The 24,851-nt window shown below is 36.3% G+C and overlaps 1 protein-coding gene and 1 pseudogene across 10 annotated transcripts in view; both read left to right on the plus strand.

The window, feature by feature from the left end:
- The first annotated feature begins 371 nt into the window (after positions 1-371).
- LOC100716174 (RNA-binding protein 48-like) lies at positions 372-1,505 on the plus strand (annotated as a pseudogene).
- A 10,313-nt stretch (positions 1,506-11,818) lies between these two features.
- The window catches only part of LOC134470973 (putative uncharacterized protein DDB_G0271982), a 52,375-nt gene continuing 39,342 nt past the window's right edge, over positions 11,819-24,851 (plus strand). Inside the window, exons 1-5 of one of the 10 annotated variants that reach the window (XR_010040279.1) lie at positions 11,819-12,010; positions 12,636-12,881; positions 16,845-17,002; positions 18,263-18,384; positions 20,809-21,056. Coding sequence is in view for 1 of the 10 variants with exons in the window: in XM_063228151.1 (XP_063084221.1) it covers positions 11,996-12,010; positions 12,636-12,881; positions 20,941-21,015 (336 nt within the window). In the remaining 9 variants the exon portion in view is untranslated. Of the gene's footprint in view, positions 12,011-12,635; positions 12,882-16,844; positions 17,003-18,262; positions 18,385-19,107; positions 19,183-20,808; positions 21,057-24,851 lie in introns of those variants that run through there. The other 9 variants (XR_010040293.1, XR_010040290.1, XR_010040302.1 and 6 more) reach the window with 9 other exon arrangements.

The following is a 24,851-nucleotide window of genomic DNA, read 5'->3' on the forward strand; positions in this document are numbered from 1 at the left end:
GTAAAATGGGACTTCTAATGGTAATTTTGTGAGGATTTTCCACACTGGTTTCCACAGTGGTTGCACCAGTCTACATTCCCACTAACAGCAGAAAAGGATGTATTTTTCTCCACACCCCACAAGCATTTGTTATGGGTTGATTTCTTGATGATAGCCATTCTTCCTGGAACGAGATGTAGTCTAAGCATTATTTTAATTTGCATCTATCAAATGACCAGTGATACTGAACATTTTCTCATGTATTTGACATTTGTATTTCTGCATCTTACATACCCACTTTTGGACTGGGTCTTTAAATTTAGGGGATCTGGGTTTTTCAATTCTTGATTTGTTCTAGATATTAGTCCTTTGTCTGAGGGACAACTGGAAAAATGTTTTTATACTGTGTAGGTTGTCTTTGCACTCTGCTTGGAAGTTTATTTGACCACCACGTCCAGAGGGCAGTTTGAGACACAAGGGCGAAATATTGAGAGGGCCAACTGCCTCATGCGGTCAAGGTCTATACAATCAATTTGGAATCCCAGTACTCACTGATGCAAGGAGTTCCTGCAGTGGGAGCAATGAAGGAATTAGTTGAGCGATTTGCCCTTTATGGCACAACTGAAGAGTGTAATGCTCTAGATGAATATCTAGCAGAAGACTTTGCGGAAGTTTATCTTACTAAGTTTATGAATTTACAAAATGCAAGGATAGCCAAGAGAAAAATGGATGAGCAGAGTTTCTTTGGTGGATTGCTTCATGTTTGCTATGCTCCAGAATTCGAGACAGTTGAAGAAACTAGAAAAAAATTAGAAGAAAGAAAGGCTAATATAGCACGAACTATTAAAAATAAAGACTATTATATGGCTAAGAAGAAACTGGTTCCAGAGCTTAAAGATACAGAAGATTTTAGACAGGCCCTATACTCAGATGTGTCTGGATTTTATGTAGCTTTGAACACACCTCCTGGGATCCAAGATCCTTGGTTTCCTTATTCTTGTGAATTGCCTTTATGTTATTTTGCCTTAAAACCTGCATGTTCACCTAGGGAGCATGTAGACAGAGCATTGGAGGTCTATAAAGATGGTAGAGACCATAATGAAGCAATGAAACACTGTATCCACAGCAACTCTTCACTCCTAACACAGATGACCACTTCTAAAAATTCCTGTTCTGGAGCCCAAAAAAGCCATTACTCCTTCAGGGGAATTGACAGATTTATGTCTAGGACAACACAGTTGCAGGAGCGGAAAAGAAGAGAAGATGATTGCAAACTTGAAACTTTTGAAGCAAGCACAAGCAGTAATGAGATCATGTTTGGGCCTAAGTTACCAGACATACCTAAAGTGGATCTGCAAGACGATTCCTTGAATACATCAGCAAACTTAATTCGGAATAAACTTAAAAGAGTTAATTTCATCTGTGCCAAAGCATCCAGAGGACAAATTGGAAGCTGTTTGTACCAGTCATCCATTAAAACAAAGAAGAAGAATATAGATTGGCAGGAGCAAGTTAGTATTCTTTTTTTTTTTAAGTCAGTCTTGCTGTAGTCCAGACTGACCTTGAACTCAGAACTCACAGCAATCCTCTTGCTTTAGCCTCCCGAATGCTAGGATTGTAGGTGTGCACCACCACGCCCAGCTAGTATTTTCTAAAGAGGATATTTATTCTTTTTTTCTTTTTTTGGTATCAGGAATTGAATTCATGACCTCACACTTGCCAGGCAGAAGAGGACACTTATTCTTTGTTATCCTGTCATTTTCTTTTAAGAGATTGTATTGCTACTATTTTTTAATGCACACCATTTTATAATTTCATTCACACTTCATGTAGTATAATTTCATGTAATTTATGATCTAAATTTTGTTCATGTTATATAACATTACCTTGTACATCATTATAACTATATGTAAATTGAAGCAAATATTGAAACTTTACCATGCAAATAAAGATAGGCATCCAGTAAAAAAAAGAGATAGTTGTATTATAATAGGTGGAATTATGAATTTGCCATTGTTTTTATTTGGAGGATAGGTATGATTTAAGGAGTTATGTTTGGGTATGAAATTCAAAAGGAATGAATTGTGACTGTAGTCTTGATATGTCAACTTCAATAGATTAAGGATGCCTGTGAGATTAGCATATCACACACCTGATTGTGTCTAGGTGAGTCATAGAGGCATGGCTTTCTATACTATATATGATTTCTCAACCTTTCCCCCTGGCACTGTTCCCCTGCTCTGCTTCCTGGCTGCCAGGAGCTAAGCAGCTTTGCTTAGCTTTGGTCTGCCACACACATCCACCATCATGTTCTTGCCTTGGAGCCTGCCAACTATGGACTGATTCACCCCAAATTATGAGTTAAATTAAACTTTGCATCCTTTGAATTGTGAATGTTGGTTATGGTATACAGGAATGGGAAAGCCAATACAACTCTTTTCTTCAGGAATAGTATACACAGTTTAGAGATGAGAGATCCTTTTGAGATAATTCAAAGTTTGATATTTTCCTTCCCATTTGCACCAATTTAATGGTTGTATTTCATTATAGTTAATACTTTTCCTCAAAAATATTATCTTCATTATTAGTGATATGGCTCTTTGCTTTATACCTCCCCTTCTTTGTTATTTTGGGTCTTTAAAGGAAGCAAGTATTGGCTGGGATTGGCTTTTCTCACTTTGGTGTCATCTAAATGCTGTTCATAATTTGACCATTTAGCAATCCTGTTGTTGCTTTTTTTTATTTAAGAGGAAAAAGAGAAAAACACAAAACAAAACAAAGCAGTGTAAGGTTACACATAATACAGAACTACAAAAGAAAAAACATAACAGTAAGGAATCACCTGTTAATAGATTACATATTATCATCTTGGAAATAGTTGCTCAAATCACAGTATCAAAGAATACAAAGTAGACATTCAAACAGAGAGACTGCAAACAGCTGTGTTCAATGATCCAAAAACATTAATATAGTCAGCTGTTTAACACCCCTAAACACACTTGTTGTTATATCCGTTAGAGCTCTTTTTTTTTTTTCCTCCCTCTCTTTTTTACAACAAAATTTACACATTTTGGATTTTATTACTCCTTAGTTCTTATTACTTTTTTTGGGGGGGGAGAGAATAAAGTCAAATATGGCAAAACAAAGCTGTAAGTCAAAACCAAGGATAGACATAGCACATGATGTAGAACAGAGTACAAGGTTATTAACAATGGTTATCAACGTTGTCTCTTGTTTCCTTAAAAGGAATTGTCTATCTCATTAGATATTATAAAGTTGGACAAAACAGTAGAGAACAAGACCAATAAAACTTAGGTATTGTGAACATTACAGGACTTCCAAAGGAGACAATAGTCAAACCAGAATGGGCATCTTTGTGAATCTTATTGCCTTCAAATTAGTTGCCTATACCCTCAGACTTGCTACTATCGCACAGAATGGAACAGAGTCTAATCAGTCAAAACAAGATCGTGGGAGTATTATAGGACTTCAAAACAAGTTAATAGGAGATCTAAAAGAGTTACTATTATATATCCTAATTTTTAAAAATTTTTCCCTTAATTAAAATAAACATAAGAAATAGCTAAATAATTTTTTTAAAGAATAGTAGTTACCATAGTGTCTGTCTTTTTCGTTAAAATATTTGGATAAAACTTCATATACTATAGCTTCAAATATTTCCATATCAAGAAGCCCAGAATAAAGCCTTTCTAATTAATAAGTGAAAATTTTATAAGGCTTCAAGGCCACATAATGGGGAATCATGATTATCACATATTTTTATATATTTGAATCATTACTTACATTAGGGAAACTATTCGGTATTCATACATGCGAGATTGATTTATTTCACTTATGAGTATGGTCTCAAGCTGCGCCCATTTATTGATAAATATCTCAATGCGATCCTTCTTTATAGCTGAATAATACTCCATTGTATAGAAATACCACAACTTTTTTATCCATTCCTCAGTTGATGGACACTTGGGTTGTTTCCAAGATCTGGCGATTACAAATTGTGCTGCTATAAACATAGGTGCACATATATCCCTGTGGTATGATGCTTTCAGTTCTTCTGGGAATATGCCTAGAAGTGGAATAGCTGGAATAAATGGGATTTCCAATCCCAACTTTTTGAGAAACCTCCAGACAGACCTCCACAAAGGCTGTACCAGTCTACACTCCCACCAACAGTGCAGGAGAGTTCCTTTTTCCCCACAGCCTCTCCAGCATTTGTTGTTGGTTTTCTTGATCCTGGCCATTCTTTCAGGAGTGAGATGGTATCTCAGTGTGGTTTTAATTTGCATTTCTCTAATGACCAATGGTGATGAGCATTTTTTCATGTATTTATTTGCCATTTGCTTTTCTTCATCTGAGAATTGCGTATTCATCTCAGATGCCCATTTTTGGATTGGATCTTTGAATTTTGCAGGTCTGAGTTTTTTTAATTCTTTATATGTTTTAGACAAGAGTCCCTTGTCTGAGAGAGAGTTCACTAAAATCTTTTCCCAGTTTGTGGGTTTTCTTTTCACTATGCTGGAGATTTCTTTTGACATGCAGAAACTTTTTAATAAGAAGTGGTCCCAGTTATTGATTCTGGGAAGTATTTCCCGTGCAGTTTGAGTCCTGTTCGTGAATTCTCTATCTACTCCTATGTCTCCAAGGTTTCTACCCAATTTGTCTTCCAATAGATTTAGCGTTTCTGTTTTAATATTCAGATCTTTGACCCATTTAGATTTTAATTTAGTACATGGTGATAGACATGGGTCTAGCTTTAGTTTTCGGCAAATGGAGAGCCAGTTTTTCCAGCACCATTTATTAAAGAGACTGTCATTCTTCCAGTGAACCTGCTTGGCTCCTTTATCAAAGATAAGGTGGTTGAGTGTGTTTGTAGTTGTGGTTGTATCTTCTAATCTATTCCATTGATCTTCAGCTCTGTTTTGATTCCAATACCATGTTGATTTTACTACTGTTGCTTTGTAGTATAATTTCAAGTCAGGGATTGTGATGCCTCCTGCTTTGTCTTTGCTGCTTAGAATTGCTTTTGCGATTCTAGGTCTCTTCTGGTTCCAGATGAAATTTAGGAGTGATTTCTCTAGATCTATAAGGTATGTTGATGGTATTTCTATTGGGATTGCATTGAATCTGTATAAGAGTTTTGGGAGAATGGCCATCTTCACAATGTTTGTTCTTCCTATCCATGAGCAAGGGATGTCTTTCCATTTTCTGAGATCATCTTCAATTTCCTTTTCCAGTGTATTATAGTTTTCACTGTATGTCTTTCACTTCTTTCGTAAGAGTAATTCCTAAATATTTCATTTTTTTGCTTGCTAATGTGAATAGTCCAGTTTCCCTTATTTCCCTCTCTGTGATTTTGTTGTTTGTGTATAGGAATGCAATTGATTTCTGAGTATTGATTTTTTATCCAGCCACATTACTGAATTTATTTATTGTATCTAAAGTCTTTCAATGGAGCTTAGGGAGTCTTCTATGTAGAGTATCATATCATCTGCAAACAATGACAACTTAACTTCTTCTTTTCCTATCTTTACCCCTTTTATTTCTCTTTCTTGCCTAATTGCTCTGGCTAGTACTTCCAGTACTATATTAAATAGGAGTGGTGATAAAGGACATCCTTGTCTTGTGCCTGATTTTAAAGTAAAGGCTTTCAATTTTTGGCCATTTAGTATGATGCTGGCTGTTGGTTTGTCATAAATGGCCTTTATTATATTGAGGTAAAGACCATCTATTCCAATTTTCTGTAGAGTTTTTATCATGAATAAATGTTGGACCTTATCGAAGGCTTTTTCTGCATCTATAGAAATGATCATGTGATTCTTATTTTTGGCTTTATTGATATGGTGGATTACATTTATTGATTTGCGTATGTTGAACCATCCTTGCATTCCTGGGATGAATCCCACTTGGTCATGGTGTATAATCTTGATGATTTGCTGGATCCTATTTGCCAATATTTTATTGAGGATTTTTGCATCTGTGTTCATTAGGGAGATCGGTCTATAGTTCTCTTTTTTAGTTGGGTCTTTCTCAGGTTTTGGTACTAGAGTAATATTTGCTTCCAGGAATGACTTAGGAAGGATTGCTTCCCTTTCAATTTCATTGAATAGTTTGAGGAGTGTCGGCATTAGGTCTTCTTTGTATTTCTTGTAGAATTCTGCAGTGAATCCATCTGGGCCTGGGCTCCTCTTGGTGGGTAAGGACTTAATTACATTTTCAATTTCAGTAACCGAGATTGGGTTATTCAACAATTTTACATCCTCTTGATCTAGCTTTGGCACTTCATATGCTTCTAAGAATCTGTCTATTTCTTCTGTGTTATCAAACTTTTGAGAGCAGAGGTTTTCGAAATAGGTGTTGATGATCTTCTGTATTTCTATTGGGTCTGTAGTGACTTCTCCTTTTTCATTTTTTATTGCATGAATTTGAGCTTTTTCTTCCCTTTTTTTAATAAGGTTGGCTAGGGGCTTATCGATTTTATTTATTCTTTCAAAGAACCAACTGTTTGATTTGTTGATCCTTTGGATTGTTTTCTTAGTCTCTATTGCATTGATTTCTGCTCTGATTTTTATAATTTCCTCTCTTCTTTTGGCTTTGGGCTTGACTTGCTCTTCTTTTTCTAGCTGTTTGAGGTGTAGCATCAAGTTATTTATTTGTATTCATTCTGTTTTCCTGATATGGGAACTCAGTGCAATAAATTTTCCTCTCAGGACGGCTTTCATTGCATCCCACAGATTCCGGTAAGTTGTGTCTGCATTTTCATTTTCTTTTAGGTATTGTTTGATTTCTTCTTTAATTTCTTCTGTGACCCACTGATTACTCAAGAGTGTGTTATTCAGTTTCCATGTGTTTGTGGGATTTTTGCAGTATCTTTTATTGTTAATTTCTAATTTCAGAGCGCTGTGATCCGATAACATGCAAGGGATGATTTCAGCTCTTTTGCACTTGTTTAAATATGTTCTGTGAGCTAATATATGGTCTATTTTAGAAAATGATCCATGTACTGCTGAGAAGAATGTGTATTCTGATGTTGTTGGGTGGAACATTCTGTATATGTCTATCAAACCCATTTGTTCACAGGTATGATTCAGTTCTGTTATTTCTTTACTCATTTTCTGTCTGGTCGATCTGTCCTTTGGTGTCAATGGCGTATTAAGGTCTCCTGTTACAATTGTGTTACTGATAATTTGAGTTTTCATTTCTGTTAATAATTGTTTTATATAACTGGGCGCTCTGGAGTTTGGTGCGTATATATTTAAGATAGTTATCTCTTCCTCTTGGAGTTTTCCCCTTACGAGTATGTTGTGACCTTCTTTATCCTTTATGGTCATTGTTGGTTTAAAGTTCACGTTGTCTGCAAACAGAATGGCTACTCCTGCCTTTTTTTGGATTCCTGCTGCATGAAGAATTGTTTTCCATCCTTTGACTTTCAGTCTGTGAGTATCCTTCTGGGTTAGATGGGTTTCCTGTAAACAGCATATGGTTGGATTTTGTTTCTTGATCCATTCTGCTAGTCTGTTTCTTTTGGTTGGTGCATTGAGACCATTTACATTAATGGTTATTACTGTGAAATGTTGGTTAATTGTAGGAATCTTATCTCTCTGCTGTTGCATCTTTATCTTTCTGTTCTGTTTAATTATTTGCTTTGCTTAGTGGTTTTTTCCTTTGTGTATCTAAATTGTCTTTCAATATTTTTTGCAGGGTTGGTTTGGTGTTCATGAAGTTCTTCAGCTGTTCTTTGTCATGGAAGTATCGTATTTCACCATCTATTTTAAATGATAGTTTTGCAGGATATATCAGTCTAGGTTGGAAATCATTTTGCTTTAGGATCTGGAATACTTCACTCCATGCTCTTCTTGACTTTATTGTTTGTGCTGAGAAGTCTGCTGTGATTCTGATAGGTTTTCCTTTACAAGTGATCTGTCTTTTCTCTCTGACAGCTTTTAATAATCTATTCTTGTGTTGGATTTCTGGGATGGTGATTATTATATGTCTGGGTGTAGTTTTATTTTGGTTATGACTATTTGGAGTTCTATATGCTTCACTGATCCTGATGTCAGTTTCTGATCTCATGCTTGGGAAGTTTTCAGCTATTGCTTCTCTAAATATCCTCTTGATATCCTTTATGTTGTCTCCTTCTTTTTCATTAATCCCTATCATTCTTATGTTATTCTTTCTTTGCATCATCTTGCAGTTGTTGAATTGTTGTTTCCTGATTCCTTGTTATTTTTAAAAGATCTTTCCTTTCCTGTTCACTAGCTGCAATCCCTTCTTCAAGGTCTGAAATTCTATCTTCACTTTCATTAAGGCGGTTTTTACAACTTTCAGTGGAGTTTTTTTATTTCCTGTATATCTCTGTGCATCTGCATTATGTATTCTGTTTGTTTCTTATATTGCTCATCTAGGGATTCTATCTTTTTGTTTAGTTCCTCCAATTTTTTATCTGTGTTTTCTTTAGATATATTTAGAACCTCTTTCATTTCTTTTATCATTTCTTCTTTTATCTGGGATATTATTTCGAGTTTGAATTTCTTTAAAGCTTCCTGGAGTTGCTTGTCAACTTCAGTAGCTATTGTGTCTGATATATGAGGAGGATGGGATATATTTTCTTCTAAATACATTCCTCCTAGGGTTTCCTGAGATGGGCTGGAGGTTTGAGGTTGTAATTTGGTCTTTCGTTTTGTCATTTTCCTATATTTCTGTGTTTCAAGTGTTATTTGAAAGCCTCCTCAGGATCTGTTGAAAATCCCCTTCTATGTTTGCAGCTACTGAGACTCTGGCACCACTCTACCCCAGGCCATTGGGCCTGCAGAACCAATGGCCCTCCTCTGCTTGTTCAGAACTCCGCGGTTCCAGACAAGCTGGGCCTCAGGGACACTGTGCGCCCACCTGCCCCTTGGTAGATCCACAGCTCTTGAATCGCAGCCGGGTTAGGGTACTCACCACAGGCCGCAGTGCCTCAGGAGCCTGTGATCCCTCCCTGCTTGCAGAGATATCCACAGTCCTCCAGACAAAGGAAGGGCCTTCTGCGGGCACTCCGGATCCACCCAGCTCCTCCTCTGCACGCAGATGGCTAGGCGGGGCTGGGCTGGGGAGGGGGGGATAGTGTAGGCCCGCCCACCCGGTGAGCTCCGCAGACCTCCAGGTGTAGCCGGGATGGGGAGGCGGCTGTAGTGGCCTCTAACCCACTGCTCCACTTCACTGCACCCAGAAGCCTGGGGGGTCCGCCCAGCTCCTCCTCTGCACACCGATGGCTAGGCGCGGCTGGGCACAGGCCGAGGTGACTCAAGAACCTGGGATCCCTCCCTGCTTGCAGAAATATTCACTCCTCCAGACAAAGGAAGGGGCTTCTGCAGGTACTCCGGATCCGCCCAGCTCCTCCTCTGCATACCGATGGCTAGGCGCGGCTGGGCACAGGCCGAGGTGCCTCAGGAACCTGGGATCCCTCCCTGCTTGCAGAAATACTCACTCCTCCAGACCCTGTTGTTGCTTTTTAAAAACTTGTTTCTATTATATAGTTTTTAAAAATTTAAAATTTTTTATTTTAAAAAGCAAAACAGAGAAAAGGGATGGAAATGATACAGAATTTCAAAAAAGAAGAAAAGGGAATTAACACTAATTTATTGCATATTTCAGAACTAGTTGTTCATAGTTTTATTTAATGGACAATTTATTTATTTTATTTTAAAGATAGTAAAATCCAACAAAACACAGCAGCAAAATTGGTACAGAACTTCAAAGCAGGATACCAGGAAAACAACAATAGCTACCATAGTATATCTTGTTACCTTCACAATAGTTGTCCATTCTATCAGGTATAGTGAAATCAAACCAAAAATGAAACAGAATAAAACCAATCAAAACAGAATACTGAGTAAAGCAAAACAATCAGAACAAAGCAAAACATTGAGAATAATATTTCAAAGACAAGGTAGAAGGGAATCCCCCATATTTGTTATACTGCATACTGTCATCCTCCCAAGAAATGCTCAGACCGCTGGTCCGAAACATGCAAAATCAACCCAACAATACAAGCATTTAGTTGCTTTATGTGCCTTAGTTGCTATCAACTCAGGCTGTCCCCTGAACCAGCGGGTTGCTTAGGGCAGGTGGGGGAGGGGTAAAGCTGGGAGTGGGTGTTGATTCTCAGCTTGTGCACTGGTAGGCTCTCAGGAGGCACTGACTTTTCCTAGAAGTTGTGCAGCTTGCACGGTTTATCAGAAAGGCTGGCTAGTTGGCTTCTTGTTGGATCCTTCCAGTCCCAGCATTTAATAAACAATTTTTGGAAGACAGTCATGTCTTTGAAAAATTAATATACCCACTGTAGCACAATTCTGTTATGGGTAATTTAGATCCTGATGTAAAGATAATTTTTTATAGAAGTATCATATTTTTAAACATTCATAATTATTAAATTAAATATGTTTTAAATCTTATTAAAGTTATTTAGAAATCAAGTGTTTTTATCTTATTAAAATGATTTTGGAAATTACGTGAATTAAGGGAAATAAAATTAGATAATAGGTAAGAAAGTACTTTTAAAAATGATAGATTTTTTTATTTTAAAATATTTTTTGGCATTTTGAGACAGAGAGTCTCACTATGTAGTTCAGTCTGGTCTTGAACTCACTAGTAGCCCCAGGCTGGCCTCAGATTTGCAGTAATCCTCCTGTCTCAGCCTCTTGAGTGATGGGATTACAGGAGTGTGCCACATGCTTGGCCTAAGAAAGTACTTTTAAACTAAACAGACTTTACTAGTATTAGGATCTGGGTAGGCTCCAACACTCCCTAATCTTCCTGGTGTCTTGATAATCAGGATAGGGATTTGGAAAACTGGATGTTTCTCTGGAGATTTTGAGACACTAATCTAATTCTCTCATCTAGGCTACTGAACATTATTTAGATTGAATAGGAGATCAAGACTGATGATTTTAAATTACTCTCCAACTATGAGTTATATGATCACATAAATCATCTCTAAGCTAGTTAAAATCAGACTAGTTTTTCATTTGTATTTAACATAGAAAATTCTAATAAGGCCATTTTTATAGGGCCAAAAGGTATCATTAATTGACAAGGGAAGAGTGTTTGGGATAGACTGATCAGTGAGTTTTTAAAACTTTACATGTTTTAAAAAAAACATGCCAACTGAAATTGGCAACAAGAAACCATAATGATACCATATTGATTATTGTCAAGAAAGTTTGCTATTGAGTCATTCTATGGAAAGTTTATGATAAAAGGACATTACCTTAACAGTAATTCATGCAAATTTGTTTGGGATATTGTCTACAAGCTCAGATGCATTCACAGTATGATATAGCAGCAAAAAAAAAAAAAAAAAAAGCCTATGCTATTTTAAAAACACAGTAATAGATGTATAGTATCCAGTGGAGGTGACATCAGTTTGTATCTGACATACATAAAGTACCATGATTTAAGAGAACTATTAACAGCATAAGCAGAATCATTTTTAAAGTTACATGAATTACAATAGAGTGACAACGTTTTCCTTTGTTTAGCTTTCAAAAGCTGTGATATATAATGAACCTAATCAAATACTTTAGTGATACTTAATGTCATGTGGAAAAATGACTAGGCTTACAGAAGTTATATCTCTGGGCAATTATCCAGAAGAAATCAGAGAAGTTGTAGATAATGACAATTTGGGCCAGACCCAAGCATACCCAGTATATCTGTTTGATAATCACAGAAGGCTACCTTTGGATCAGGTCAATTTCCTGTATCTTTAAGGCGATGATAACCTAACCCTTCACTACTTCCTACATCCATGTCCTTTGCCACGTGACTTTTCAGGGCCTCCTATTGACATGACCCCTTAATGTTACACTAAGTCATGTAACTATTTGTCCAATGGGGTGTTAGGAGATGTGAAAGAGGAGAGGACTGGAGTAGGCTTCCACACTGGAGTTTGTTTTCTTTTGCACCGTTGCCAGCACCCTGAGAACACTCTTGAACCAGACTGTGGAAGGATGAGATGCACATAATCAGAGTGAGTAATCCTTGTGCGTCAGAGGGCCCACTGATCTCCAGACATTGAACAACTGAGGACAGAGCTGCCTTGGCAAGCCTGCCACTGACCCATTTATTTATTCTGAGCTAAATAAATGCCAGTTGTTTTAAGTCAGTGTGCTTTGAGGTGCAGTGTGCTTTGAGGTGCAGTGTTTTATATCTCAGTGTGCTTTGAGGTGCAGTGTTTTATGTAGTGTTACTGGGTCACCAGATAACTGACATAATCTCTGTTGGTTGGCTGTGCTAAAGAGGGAGATGGATGACCATCACTCAAGGTTATTACAGAAAATGATATGTAGGTGCACACAGAATAGATAAAATTCAATTGTAGCCCTCTGGGACTATTACAGTAACACTGATGCAATGATTACACATCATGAGTAGTGACTGTCTGTTAAATCATTGTTTTAATATTAGAACTTGCAGTTACTCTCACTTTTGCCTGTATACTGTTAAGAAATACAGGTCACATACCTACTAACTGGCAGCTCTATGTTGAAACTAAACATTTGGTTCCACAAATCACTCCTGTATCAGCACACTGTGCTCACAATGGCTCATAGGTTATGTCTACTGCTCTTTTTCCCAATCCATTTTATTTCAAGGACAAAAAGAAAAAGGAAGAAGAAGAGGAAGAGAAGAAGAAGAAGGAGAAGGAGAAGGAGAAGGAGGAAGAGAAAGAGGAGAAGGAGGAGGAGGAGGAGAAGAAAAGAGGAAGAAGAAGAAGAAAAAGAAGAAGAAGAAGAAGAAGAAGAAGAAGAAGAAGAAGAAGAAGAAGAAGAAGAAGAAGAAGAAAAAAAAGAAGAAGAAACCTAAAAATTTCAAAGCACATCAATCAAGGGGAAACAATGGTACATACATTGCACATTGTATTTCCAAATCATTCATCCAGAGCTCAAGACATCTGCATTCAATTGTCTGAAAAATACCAGCACAAATCTTTCTCTTCAGTGAACTCAGAGAAATCAGTAGTACAATTATCTGTCTTGGTTAATTTTCTCTCCTTATTGAGACAAAATACCTGATGCCCAAAGTGAAGCAAGGAAAGATTTGTTTATCTCACAGTCTTGGAGGTTTCAGTCCATATTTAGCTGGCTCCAAGGCAGGGTGGCATGGCTGAGGGGCAGCTGTTCACAGTGGCTTGTTCAATCAATAAGAGTGATAAGGCAAAAGGGAAAAACACACCTTCTTCCATCCCTTACATTGTATGCTGGCTCTGCTCTTGAGTGGGTGCAGCACTCACATCACCAATCCCAGTGCTAGACAATGAACCAATCACAAATGCTAGATTCAGATGCCTTCATGACTGCATGAGGCTTGGGGGGGGGGTCACCTAGACACAAACTACAATGCTATCTTAACTATTTTACACACACACACACATATATATTACATCTAGTATTTATAAAGCCCATTGAAACTTGGACATTTATATCTCAATGTATTTATTAACAATGAAAACTTTAATCGTTATTTTTCTACAAGCAGATTTTTGGATATGGGAAAACTCTAAAAAATATTTATTAGTAGGGATTTAAATTCAGGACCTTCACACTGACCTACATCCCCAACCCTTTATTTTTATTTTTATTTTGAAGCAAATTCTCATTAAATAGCTAAATGGTCCAGGCTGGGCTGGAACGTACTTTCTATCTCAGTCTTCCAGAGTGCTGGCATTACAGGCCAATACTGCAGTCTCTTTATTAAATGGAGAGCCACATGCAAGAAATTGAAACTAGATCTCTACCTCTCATTCTGTACTAATTTCAAATTAAAGAGGATCCATGACCTAGTTCCATAACCAGAAGCACTGAAACTGCTGTAAGACAATATGGGGGAAACATTCAAAACCATAGGCACAGGCAGACTTCCTGAATAGGACTTCAAAAACACAGGAAACTGTATCAAGAATCTATAAAAAGATATCAAATTAAAAAACTTCAGCACATCAAGGGAAATAAGAGTGAAGAGACAACAGTCCACTGAATGGGAGAACATCTTTGTTAGCTACTCTTTTTTTTTTTTTTGTACCAGGGATTGAATTTACAACCTCACGCTTGCCATGCAGACACTTATGCCACTCAGCTAAATCCCCAGCAATAACTACTCTTTTGATGGAGAGTTAATGTATAGAATATATGAAGAACTTTAAAACGTTAACTCCATAAAACAATGAATCCAATAAAAAAGTGAGCAAACAAGCTGAATAGGTATTTTTTAAAAAGAAGTTCAAGTGGCCAACAGGAAAAGAAAAAATTCAACATATCTATCCATCAGAGAAATGCAAATTAAAATTACATATCACCCCAGTCAGAATGGCCATCATTAGGAATATAAAAAACAATGAATACTGGCAAGAATTCAGAAAAATGGAGCTCTCCTACATTACTGGTGGGAGTATAAACTGTTATACCACTATGGAAATCAGTATGGAGATGCCTCAAAAGACTAAATATAGAAATAATATTTGATACAACTATACCAGTCCTGGGAATATTCCCAAAAGAATTAAGGAAGACTTTTAAAGCATAGTCTAATAGTTAAAACCTTGTTTTAAGCTTTATTTTATCTTGAAGGGTCTATGATTCTTACACATACCCCATTCTAATACAAATCTACAAGGATTTTTTCTTCAAAAAATAATGTAATGAAAAGTATACAAATTGGATTAAATCACTTGGTTTATAGTGAGTATTTTATGGGCCTGTTCATGAAGAAAATGTATATTTAGGTAACAATGAAATATTGAACTCATCTGCCAAGAAAAATGTGTTACAATCCAAAGAGAATTAAAAATAAAATCTACTTGATTAACCAGACTATGAGTGGCGACATTGTGTTGCAGTAAAATTACTTTCTTGAGTAGATGTATGGATTAAATTTAATTTATCAATTTACATTGTTAGCAATAATTTAAATTGATAAATTAAACATGTTGTTTATGTTGGTATTTTGGGAGGCATAACTTAATCTAATCCTATAGGATGATATAATTATGCTATCTTAGTAATAACAAAAATCTGTATTTTGATATATTCTTTGTAACAAATGATAAGTAATTGACTAGGACTAAATTTGAACTGTTTAAAAAACATCTTTTAGAAACCTGGTAAATTTATGTAATGTGAATTTAGCAGATGAGCTGTTTTTAAAATTATTTAAAAAATTATATTCTTTTTTGTATTGCTTGCTTTTCTAAATCCTTATCTATTTTTTAAAAAATTGGGAAATTGGCAGTAGCCTGGTAGCATGCAGGATGTGGAGTTTGGGACTGATCTCTCTCTCTCTCTCTCTTTTTTTTTTGGTACTGGGGATCAAACTTAGGACCTTGTACTTGCCAGGCAGGCGCTCTGCCACTGAGATAAATTCCCAGCCCATAATTTAACTTTGCTTTGCTTTGTTGTTCTTTTCTTCTCTCTGTCTCTGTCTCTCTCTTTTTCAATGCAGAGTTTTGCTATGTAGTCTAGGCTGGACTTAAACTTGTTATATAGCCTATACTGGCCTTGAACTCACAGTGACCCTCCTACCTCAGCCTTCTAAATTCTGGGATTATAGGCATGAGCCTATAATCATGCTTGGTTTTCATTTCTTTTTTTGAAAAACCATAGATAGGGATATAGCTCAGAAGGTACACTGCCTACCTGGGAAGTGCAAGGTCCTGAGTTCCATTTCCAGTATTAAAAAACAAAACAAAATGAAAAACCACATTTCTTCCAAAAAAAAAAAAAAAAACTCCAAAAAATTACCTTAATAAAAATGACTCTGACATTTTTTTACACATTTCAAAAAGGAATGCACATATTTTTCAGTATGCAAATGTAATATTTGACCTAATATTTTGATACTACATACATGGCATATTTCTAAAAATACAGCTATTTAACATGATGACCTATCGGTGAAATCTTGTTGGCAGAGTTGCATTGCCAGTTTGAACTGGAGTATTCTGAAGCAAACCTAATAAAAAATTTTCTGTAGACTAGGTCACAGGTGTCCCTTTACACCTATGGATGGATTTTCCTGTTCACATAAAGGCTAATCTAAGTGAAGAGAAAAAGTAATCTCATTAACAGGAAATGTTACACAAGTTATTGCAAATATATTTTTATAGTTGGGTTGGAAAACATTGCTGTGACATCATTCTGTTCCCATGGTAGACAGTACTAACTGAAGATTGATAATGTATCTCTATCAGTCACAGCTAAGTGTACAAATTTGTCTTAATATATTAATATTAAATATAATATTTAATATATTCCTCCTCTTTAATTAAGCAAATACAATATTTCCTTGGTTTTAAACAATGCTTTCCCTCATACTGTATTTCCTTTCTCTTGCTCTCTGTCTCTGTCTCTCTTTTTTGAGAGATGCTGAAAATGAAACCCAGGGTCTTGAACCTGCTAGTCAAGTGTTTTGCCCCATAACTACGCCCCCATCCTCCACTGGTTATTTGTAATATAGTGTTCCAGGCAGCCACTACCAACTGATTGAAGGTACACACAAGTTGAAACCTTGTATTGAACTTAAAAGTGCCCAGATGATTAGTCAGAGTTTAATGTAATAAAAATTAAATATCTGTTGGTCATCCCCAGGGGCCGGACACTGGATTCAGTGTTAGCCTGGCACACTTGAATTAACTCATAATTCTCACAGCATCTTATGAGATAGGTATTATCATTATTTCCATTTTAAAGCTGAGGAAAGTGAGGCTTAAAGTTGTAAGGTAAAAAGTACTCAGAGTCAGAATTAATTAGTTGCTGATACTAGTGTTAAGATTTGTCCTACCTGACTTTCTTTCTGACTTCATAACCTAGGCTCTTAAACACCATTTGTGTCACCTCTTTTCATCAAAGTCTTCGTTGGTGTATCAATAATCCGCTTCAGGGTGCTTCTGCACCATCATGCAGAGAGGCCTCGTTCCTTGGAAGTGAGATGGAGAACCTTGTGTTTTTGGGTGAAGGAGCCAGAAAGGGTAATGAGCCAGAAAGTCCATTATAATTCCGTATAGCACAGCATTGGAAATTTGGAGCACTGTACTGATTTGAATATGTAACAACTTGCCTTAAAATATTAAAAAATAGCCTAACCTTTAAATTAAAAAAGCATACTATTTCGTTGGTTGAACTGATGCTCCATTGGTTAACAAATGAAAGATAGTTGAATTAGAATTAAACACTATCTTTTATCATGGATTGAGACATGAAACTGAAATCTTAACTTGTGCCCTGAAGTGCTGGCATAGAACTGACAGTGTGTATAGCCTTGAAATACACTAATTCATAAAGAATAATAGATGTTAATGTTCTGCTTAGTGTTTTGGTGTCACAATTAGAAATTGTATAGGATAGTTAGTTGAATATTTTATGCTTCTACAAAGGGCTTGATCTTCAGAATTGCATACTAATTCTCAAATTCTTTTTTATACAGAGTTCCTTGCAGGTATCGAAAATTCGTTTATATTTCAGATGAGGGCATTAGGTATTTTTCCAACTATTTACATGAAAAATGTCTAGAATTAACGTGTTAACTTTGTATTGTGTCGTTAAACTTCTGAAACAAAATACCAATGACAATTATCATTAATCCCCCCATGAGGGGAAGCCTCCTTCTTTCTTTTTTTGGTTATTTTGAGACATGGTCTTACCACGTAGCCTTGAACTATGTGGCCCAGGCTGCCCTAGAACTTGCAGGAGGGATTTTCCTCTTTCAGCCTCCTGCGTGTTGAGATTACAGATATGTGCCACCATGCCTGCTGCAAAGCATCCTTTATAGGAGCAATTGTTACTACTTTTTCAAACTGTAATGTTACTGAGTTGTCCAGTGAATACAGAAAATATCACATGCTGCAGATTTCATTTGTTAATAATCTTATTTGGCCATTTCTTTCTCCCATTTTGTAAATTTTGAGCTTTTTAATCTGATCTTTATATTTTTCTAGGTGTTAGTTGATGAAATTTTGGTATTACTAATAGGTAGAGACTTCTAACTACTGACAAAAATCACAGCAAAATAAAAAGGATAAAATGGTCCCTCTTTCTTTACAGAAGCACAGGCATGATTTTATTTTTGTCACAAAGCCATCCTTGGAAATTTTATTGCTAACAAAAATCTTGTCTGAATTTTGCACCTTGTTGCAAAAGTAACTTGTAACCTTTAAATTTGGTTGCTCATCTTACATAATAATGTGTTGCTCTGTAAATAAAATTTTAACTCGTGTTTCTTTTCTTTGAAGAGTGAAAATACTTGAATTTTGAAAAGCTTAACAAAGGTTGAGTAAGACGGAATTATTGGTATTTCCTTTATCTCTCACATGCAGAGGGAAAAAAAACTACTGGATTTCTTACTTAAATAACGGTGGGAGCCTAACCGATTTGATTAGAACTGTTTGTTAAATTTATGATTATTGGTGTATTCAGTGAAGAGGTTGAAGGGCTCTTAGAAATTATTGTGGGATACGCAATTTCAGTAGAGCAGAGAGAAAAGGTGTTTGTCATTTCTTGGGTGTCGGTAATTTAGGCACCGAATGCCTGCATTTTCTTATTTGATTAAATGGGGGTCTACTTGGTGAAATATTTTAGCACAGGTCAGTTTGGTGGGAGACAAACAGCTGTAGTGCCAGGCAAGCGCAGGTACAAGTCGAGGGCGGCGTCCCTGTGCAGAGGGGCCTCTGGGTTGCTGTTTAATTGTGGGTCAGTGAGCGTTGCTTCCGCCACAGATTTACGCACACTTAGGAAAGCAGGCGTGCTTTGTTTTGGAGTTGGTCTACCTCTTTTGCTATTTTCCCCCGCTCTAGCACTAGTTCTCTCCCTTTTTCAGTGTAAAGTGACCTTGTATTATTTGACCTTGACCTATCAGGTGAGAAGCCTTGAGGAATTGTTAGTTTTTCATTCTGTTCAAGAAATGTTGCCCCTTATTCTGATTTATAGCTTTTTTTTCCCACTTTCCCCTAAGTCACAGAGAAAGAAGAATTTAATGCATAAAAACCAGATTCTCTAGGCATTGAGGCCCTTCCCCAAGAGAGAGATTGATAATTAATTCTCTTTTGCTTTTACTATCTTGCATTCTGCTCTCTGGAAGGATTAACGAAAGAAAATGAGTGGTTGTACTTTTTGAGATTTTAAGCCAACAAAGGGTGGATAGATGGCTCTTACCGTAAGTAAGTTTGGTTAAAATAATTGGAAATTGAGCTTTCTAAATCAGAAATATTTGAATGCACATCAGAATGACATGTGCTACTCTAAAAACACCAAGCAATTTTAAACCTGTGAAAATCTTGGCCTTAGTGCATTTATGGTAAAATCACGCTATTGGGTGGGTGATAGACTGAGGTCAGAAAGAATGGCCAGTATTTCAGCCTGGGAGGTTCTGCCATTTCGTGTCAATTTGGGTTGTCCTTTTTTATTTTCTTATGAGCAATACTGTCTGTAAGAACAGGACATTGCAGTTGTTGAAATCCTTTTTGCATTTGTAATGCATTATTTGGTCACTCGGAATGAACAATAAAGAGACTTTAGATCAAGACAGTCATGTGGTGTTTTCTGCCAATTTAACATTAAATGTGGTTGGGCACACAGTCAACACGGTTCACAGTGTATGATTTGGTCGTGTAGTATGAAGCAGAAACTTCACAATGACCTTCATCAGAAATGAATACTACCAACAGGAAATTCAACATTTACCATTCTAGCTTTTGGACCGGCACAAATATTCACTTTACAAAAATGTTTAGCACAGGATAACTTAAGTAGTATATTCTTAATTCATTTAAAATTATTAGAATAGAAGTCATGTTTCGAATGTAAAACAAAAACTACTTTCAAATAATAGTAGTGCTTACATATACTGAAGACTAAATGGCCCTTTGAAATTTATAATCACTCATATGGTAAAAATAATATTTGAATGAAAAGATAAAGCTTACATGAATTTCAATGTTTCACTCCTGGGTATTTCTTTGATAGTTTTTCTTAGAGATCCTGATTATTTTAAATTTGAATTAGAATTATGTAATGTGTGTGTTTGTGTGCATACGTGTACATGTACATGCATGTGTGCTGTATACAATCTCATTGTGCTATTCATGAAAGTTTGTTTCTATGACTGAACCCTACTCTGCAGGGGATAATTACAATAAAATGCAACAATAACAAAAAAAGCAAAAATCAAAGCGAAAGAAAAACATTACAAAAACTCCATAAAAAAATATGCACCATGTAGTAACTAAAAATAATTTTAAAATCCTTTGGCAATGTTACGTATTATTAAATCAGAGCAAAGTGTGGTTCAGAATTGTTCCTTCTATAACACTGTGTGGATATGAGTGGTTCAGATTAGAAACTTTTAGCTGTGAGCCAGATTTATAAGCTACTGTTATGAGTAAGAAAGCAAGAGAGGGAGAAAAAGACCAGATTTCAAAGGTTTGTTAGTATCCTTAAGAGAGAGCTCTAGACCAAGGGGCTCTGAAATTCTCACAATATCCCTGTTTTTGTGGTAGTTATGGTAGACACAACTTTGCACAATTAGAGTTGTTCAATAGTTTCTTAAAAATAGAATCCTATTAAAAAAAATAGAATCCTATATTCATCAAAGTGATTGTTTTCAATGGATTAAAATCATTTCTATCCCTTTCTTAGTTATAAGAGATTAGGAAAGATTGGGTGTTTGGGAAAGTTATTTCTTTTCAAAACTACACAATTTTTTTTTCTTTAAAGATATTCTTGTGAGGAGGAAACTTCAGAGCATTCTTCTTGGGTTATTTGGTTTCTTTGTATGTTACAGATGGAGTAAACTTGAAGATGCTTCCTGATTTTGATTCTGTATTTGAACATGTCATTTAATTAACTATTAGGTTTAAATATAGAAACTGGTTTTGTACTGAGAGGATGGACACAAATGGAGTGTGTGTTCTAGACTATTATCACCAGTGGATGGCGATGTACTGTTGTAACAGTAGCAGAGACCTGTGATCAAAGGAGATATTTATGAGACCTACTCAGTGTTGCAGAAAATTACAATTACAGATAAGGTAAGGTAAAAAAAAAATAATTGAGATAATTTTGTTTTGCTTTACGGTTGCAACTTACTTAAAACTCAAATGTCTTTGGTCAATAAAGGAATAGTATGATAGATGGAAACATCAGATGGATCTCAGTTTGAGTCTTGGCTTTGCTTTTACCTTTCTTTATTTGAAAAAAAAAATAAAGGTGAATAATACTGTGTGCTGTAGCACAGTGGAATCTGGATTAAGTGTAATAGATGTATATATTATAAATTCTATTATAAATGTATAAATTCTATTATAAAATTGCAAAGGTTATGAAAACAGTACTGAGTGGCACTTCTCCCCAGCCTCTCTCCCCTCATGTATTTCTTTTTGCTACTTATGTCATTTCAAGTAGAGTAGTGACAATATTTAGAGGTAAACAGGTGAGACTAAAGTGATATTGATTTACTGTGTTCTGTGGGAAGTTCTGAATGCCTCTTTAAACCTTTCTATTTCTCTTAGTTTTAGAGTTTGTGAACACAAGAAAAATAATTTTCTTAAGAAAATGTTAGAATAGTCTTACACACACAGCCTTGAAGCATGACAACCAACAAGTCTTACAAAGTTATCGCTGTGGTACATCAGCATGTACATCATCTAAAGGAGGGAGAAATTTAAATGATAAAATAGTGAACAGTAAGGATGATGAAATCATTTACTCCACCTATCCTGGGTTACACATTCAAAGCAGTTTCAGTGTGGCTGACCTTTCCAGGGCATCTAAGCATGAAACAACAGGAAGCAAATGAACATACACTGGGTCGTCTTCCTTGTCAGCTGTCCTGTTGGCCACCGAATGCAGGCTTTTACCCAGTGCTGACAGACGGCTTATCATAACCTGCAGCTTGTCTCTTGAGGGCACGGTCTCCCACCCGCTGCGAGGTAACGGTTTATGTTGCATGTGTCCTACCAGATAAGGCCTCCTCAACACACTGATGTATTACGCACAGGCCCAGTTATCACCAGAATTAATAAGAAATACCATTTTAGTCATGCATATTCTGTACATGGACACATGCTTTTCACACTTCCATAGACTGTACATAGACTCTTGAATTCTTCAGGCTCCACAGGCCTAAACCTTTATTCACAGACCAGGAAAATGACAGCCACTTCATAGTAAATGGTCAAGGGCAGTAAACCTAGAATACAAATTTGGGATTTTCTTCAGATCTTTCTATGAGAGGAAAAAAGTTGATTGAGCATATTAATAATTGACTCTGCTATGATTGTAATTATAAAGGGGCCAGGGAAACCAGGTAACTTCTCTCTTGTTTGCTAAAAATTACAGAATAACTCTATAGTTTGAATGATCAATGTGGATTTTCTTTGTGTCAGTCCCTGTTGAGAAAGAACACTGGGTATTTTTCAGACGTTTTGATTTGTGTCTCATAGTAAAAATACATTTTATATCATGACCCAATACACATATACTTACATACAAATATGAAGCATAACTTTTAAAAATTGATTTCATGATCCGCTAAATAACTGCAAAGTATAGTTTGAAAAATACTTCAGTATTGAAAACTGGTTAGTTGTGAATCTGACACTCATTTTCTTAGGGTCAATTACCGCACCTTCTGAAAACAAAGCTAATGTGGGAATGGTAGACTGATTTCTTTTACTATATGTACATTGAAAATTTTGTTGTGTTTTGCTTTTTTGAAGCAAGTTCTCACTATGTAATTGAAGCAGGCCTTGAACTCACCATGTATCAGGCTGACCTCAAACTCATGGCAATCTTGCCTCAGCCTTCTGCGTGCAGGGATTACAGGCATGAACCACTATGTCTGGCAGCATTTAAGATTTATGAATGTTTTGTCATTATGGCCTATTTGGAAGATGAAAGAATAAGATAGAGACATTGAACTAGATACACTTAGAAACACCTTAGAACAGAGATAGCAAGCACTCTTTCCTGACAGCCACTTTCTCCTCCCTTTCCTCCTCTTTCCATGTTACATGGGTGTAGGTGTTACACTGAGATGAGAGGAGGGTTGGGAGGAAACAATAATCTTACTGTATGTGGAGACTTAGAAGGCTCTTTCTGTCTCAGGATGAGAGCCTCTCTGAGCTCCATGATGTGAATGGAGAATGATACATTACCCATAAATGTTCATTAGATTTCCCAGTTAAATTATCTTGGACCCAAGGACCTCAGGAACCATTGCTGTGAACTGAGGTGTGGACCAGGAGGGACACCTTTTAGCCTCCATAAACTTGACAGTTTGTCTCTTCAACTACTATGACCCTTTCTATTTATTTTAGACAATTTACTTCTTCGCTATATGCCCTCAGAGGATAGGCTTTATTTCATATCTATAAATTGTATCTCTTCTAGTGAGCAAGCGAGTTTGTTTCCTTTCTTCTTTCCTTCTTTGGTCTGGGAATTGAACTCAGGATTTTTGCACTGACCAAGATCCCTGACCCTTTTTAAAGTTTTTTTAAAAAATTAAAAAAAAAGTTTTGCAACAAGTTCTCATTAAATTGCTAAATTCCCCAGGCTGGACTCAAACTGTGGTCCTCCCGCCTCAACCTTCCCAGATTACTGGCATGTGCAACTATGCCCAACTCCAGGAAGTGTTTCAACCACCCTCCCCCTTTATTTTAGAGAAAGATGCAGGATAAGAAGAGGAGATTACATCTTGCTTCAAAGTGGCTGTTTGCCACTCCCTCAAGGACTCTGATGTATGCTGTTAGGAAGTGAAGATGATGGTTATTCAGGTTTTAATTTGTGTTTGGCAAGTTTACCTGCGAAAGCCAAGAGAATCATGCTGGGGAGTAGGTGGGTGGGTGGGGAGGAACAGATGACATCTGTCATATCTCTGTTAAGGTATAAACTGAACTCTGTTAAGGTGAATTTCACTTTTGTTGGAATTGACTGTTTTAAGAGTGCCTTACAGGAGACCCCAGAAAAAGTGTCATCCCACTTGTTGATTCTAGAAATCATTTGCCCTGTGTAAGAGATATGGCTCTGACCAAGAGCAGGCAGGACTTTTGATGAACAAAACTTTCTAAGCCCTAGCTGATTAGCATGGCTAGAATATATGGAAAAGATGCTCCTAATTAGAGTAGGTGGAGAGTTTTGAAATCCTCAGAATTAACGGAGAAGTCCACTATGATTCAGAGGTGGGATCTTGGTGGACTGAGGAGGGGACAGGTGCTGCTGGAGGGCAGTTGCATTGGTCATCCAGCATCTTTAATTCTGCACACATTGCACAATTATAGGTAACTATCTGACTTCCTTCAAAGTTGTCTTATTGATTTATTTACTGGAAGGAAAGGAAGGATGTAAGTTCTTGTCATAGTTTTATCAACGGGGAGGCGTAGAAAAAGATTTAATATGTGTTACATAAATGCACCACCTGCTTATGATGAATGCAATCATTATGTACTGTGAATGTGTACTTAAAAAAACTTAAAATGATTTGAAAATCAATCATTGCTCTTTAGGCATCATACAACCTCCTCCTAGATGGAGTTGAGACAAAAATGTCAATTACATTACTTATTTTTTTAAAATTTTATTTAAGGAGAAAAGAAAAAAAAAAGCAGAGAAAGGGTACAAGTTATACAGATTTACAGAAAAAAAAATGAACAGTAGGAAATCACCAGTTAATGGATTTCATATTGTCATCTTAGAAATAATTGTTCAAGTCACAAAATTAAAGCTTGTAAAGTGGACATTCCAACAATGATACTGCAAACAGTTCTGTTCAATGATCCAATAAAACTCTGTGATATCATTTTTTATCTTATACACTTAAATATACAT

This window comes from Cavia porcellus, unplaced genomic scaffold (genome assembly GCF_034190915.1).
Source record: "Cavia porcellus strain 051 isolate PalLab524CR breed Dunkin Hartley unplaced genomic scaffold, mCavPor4.1 scaffold_1, whole genome shotgun sequence".
Classification (NCBI taxonomy): domain Eukaryota; kingdom Metazoa; phylum Chordata; class Mammalia; order Rodentia; family Caviidae; genus Cavia; species Cavia porcellus.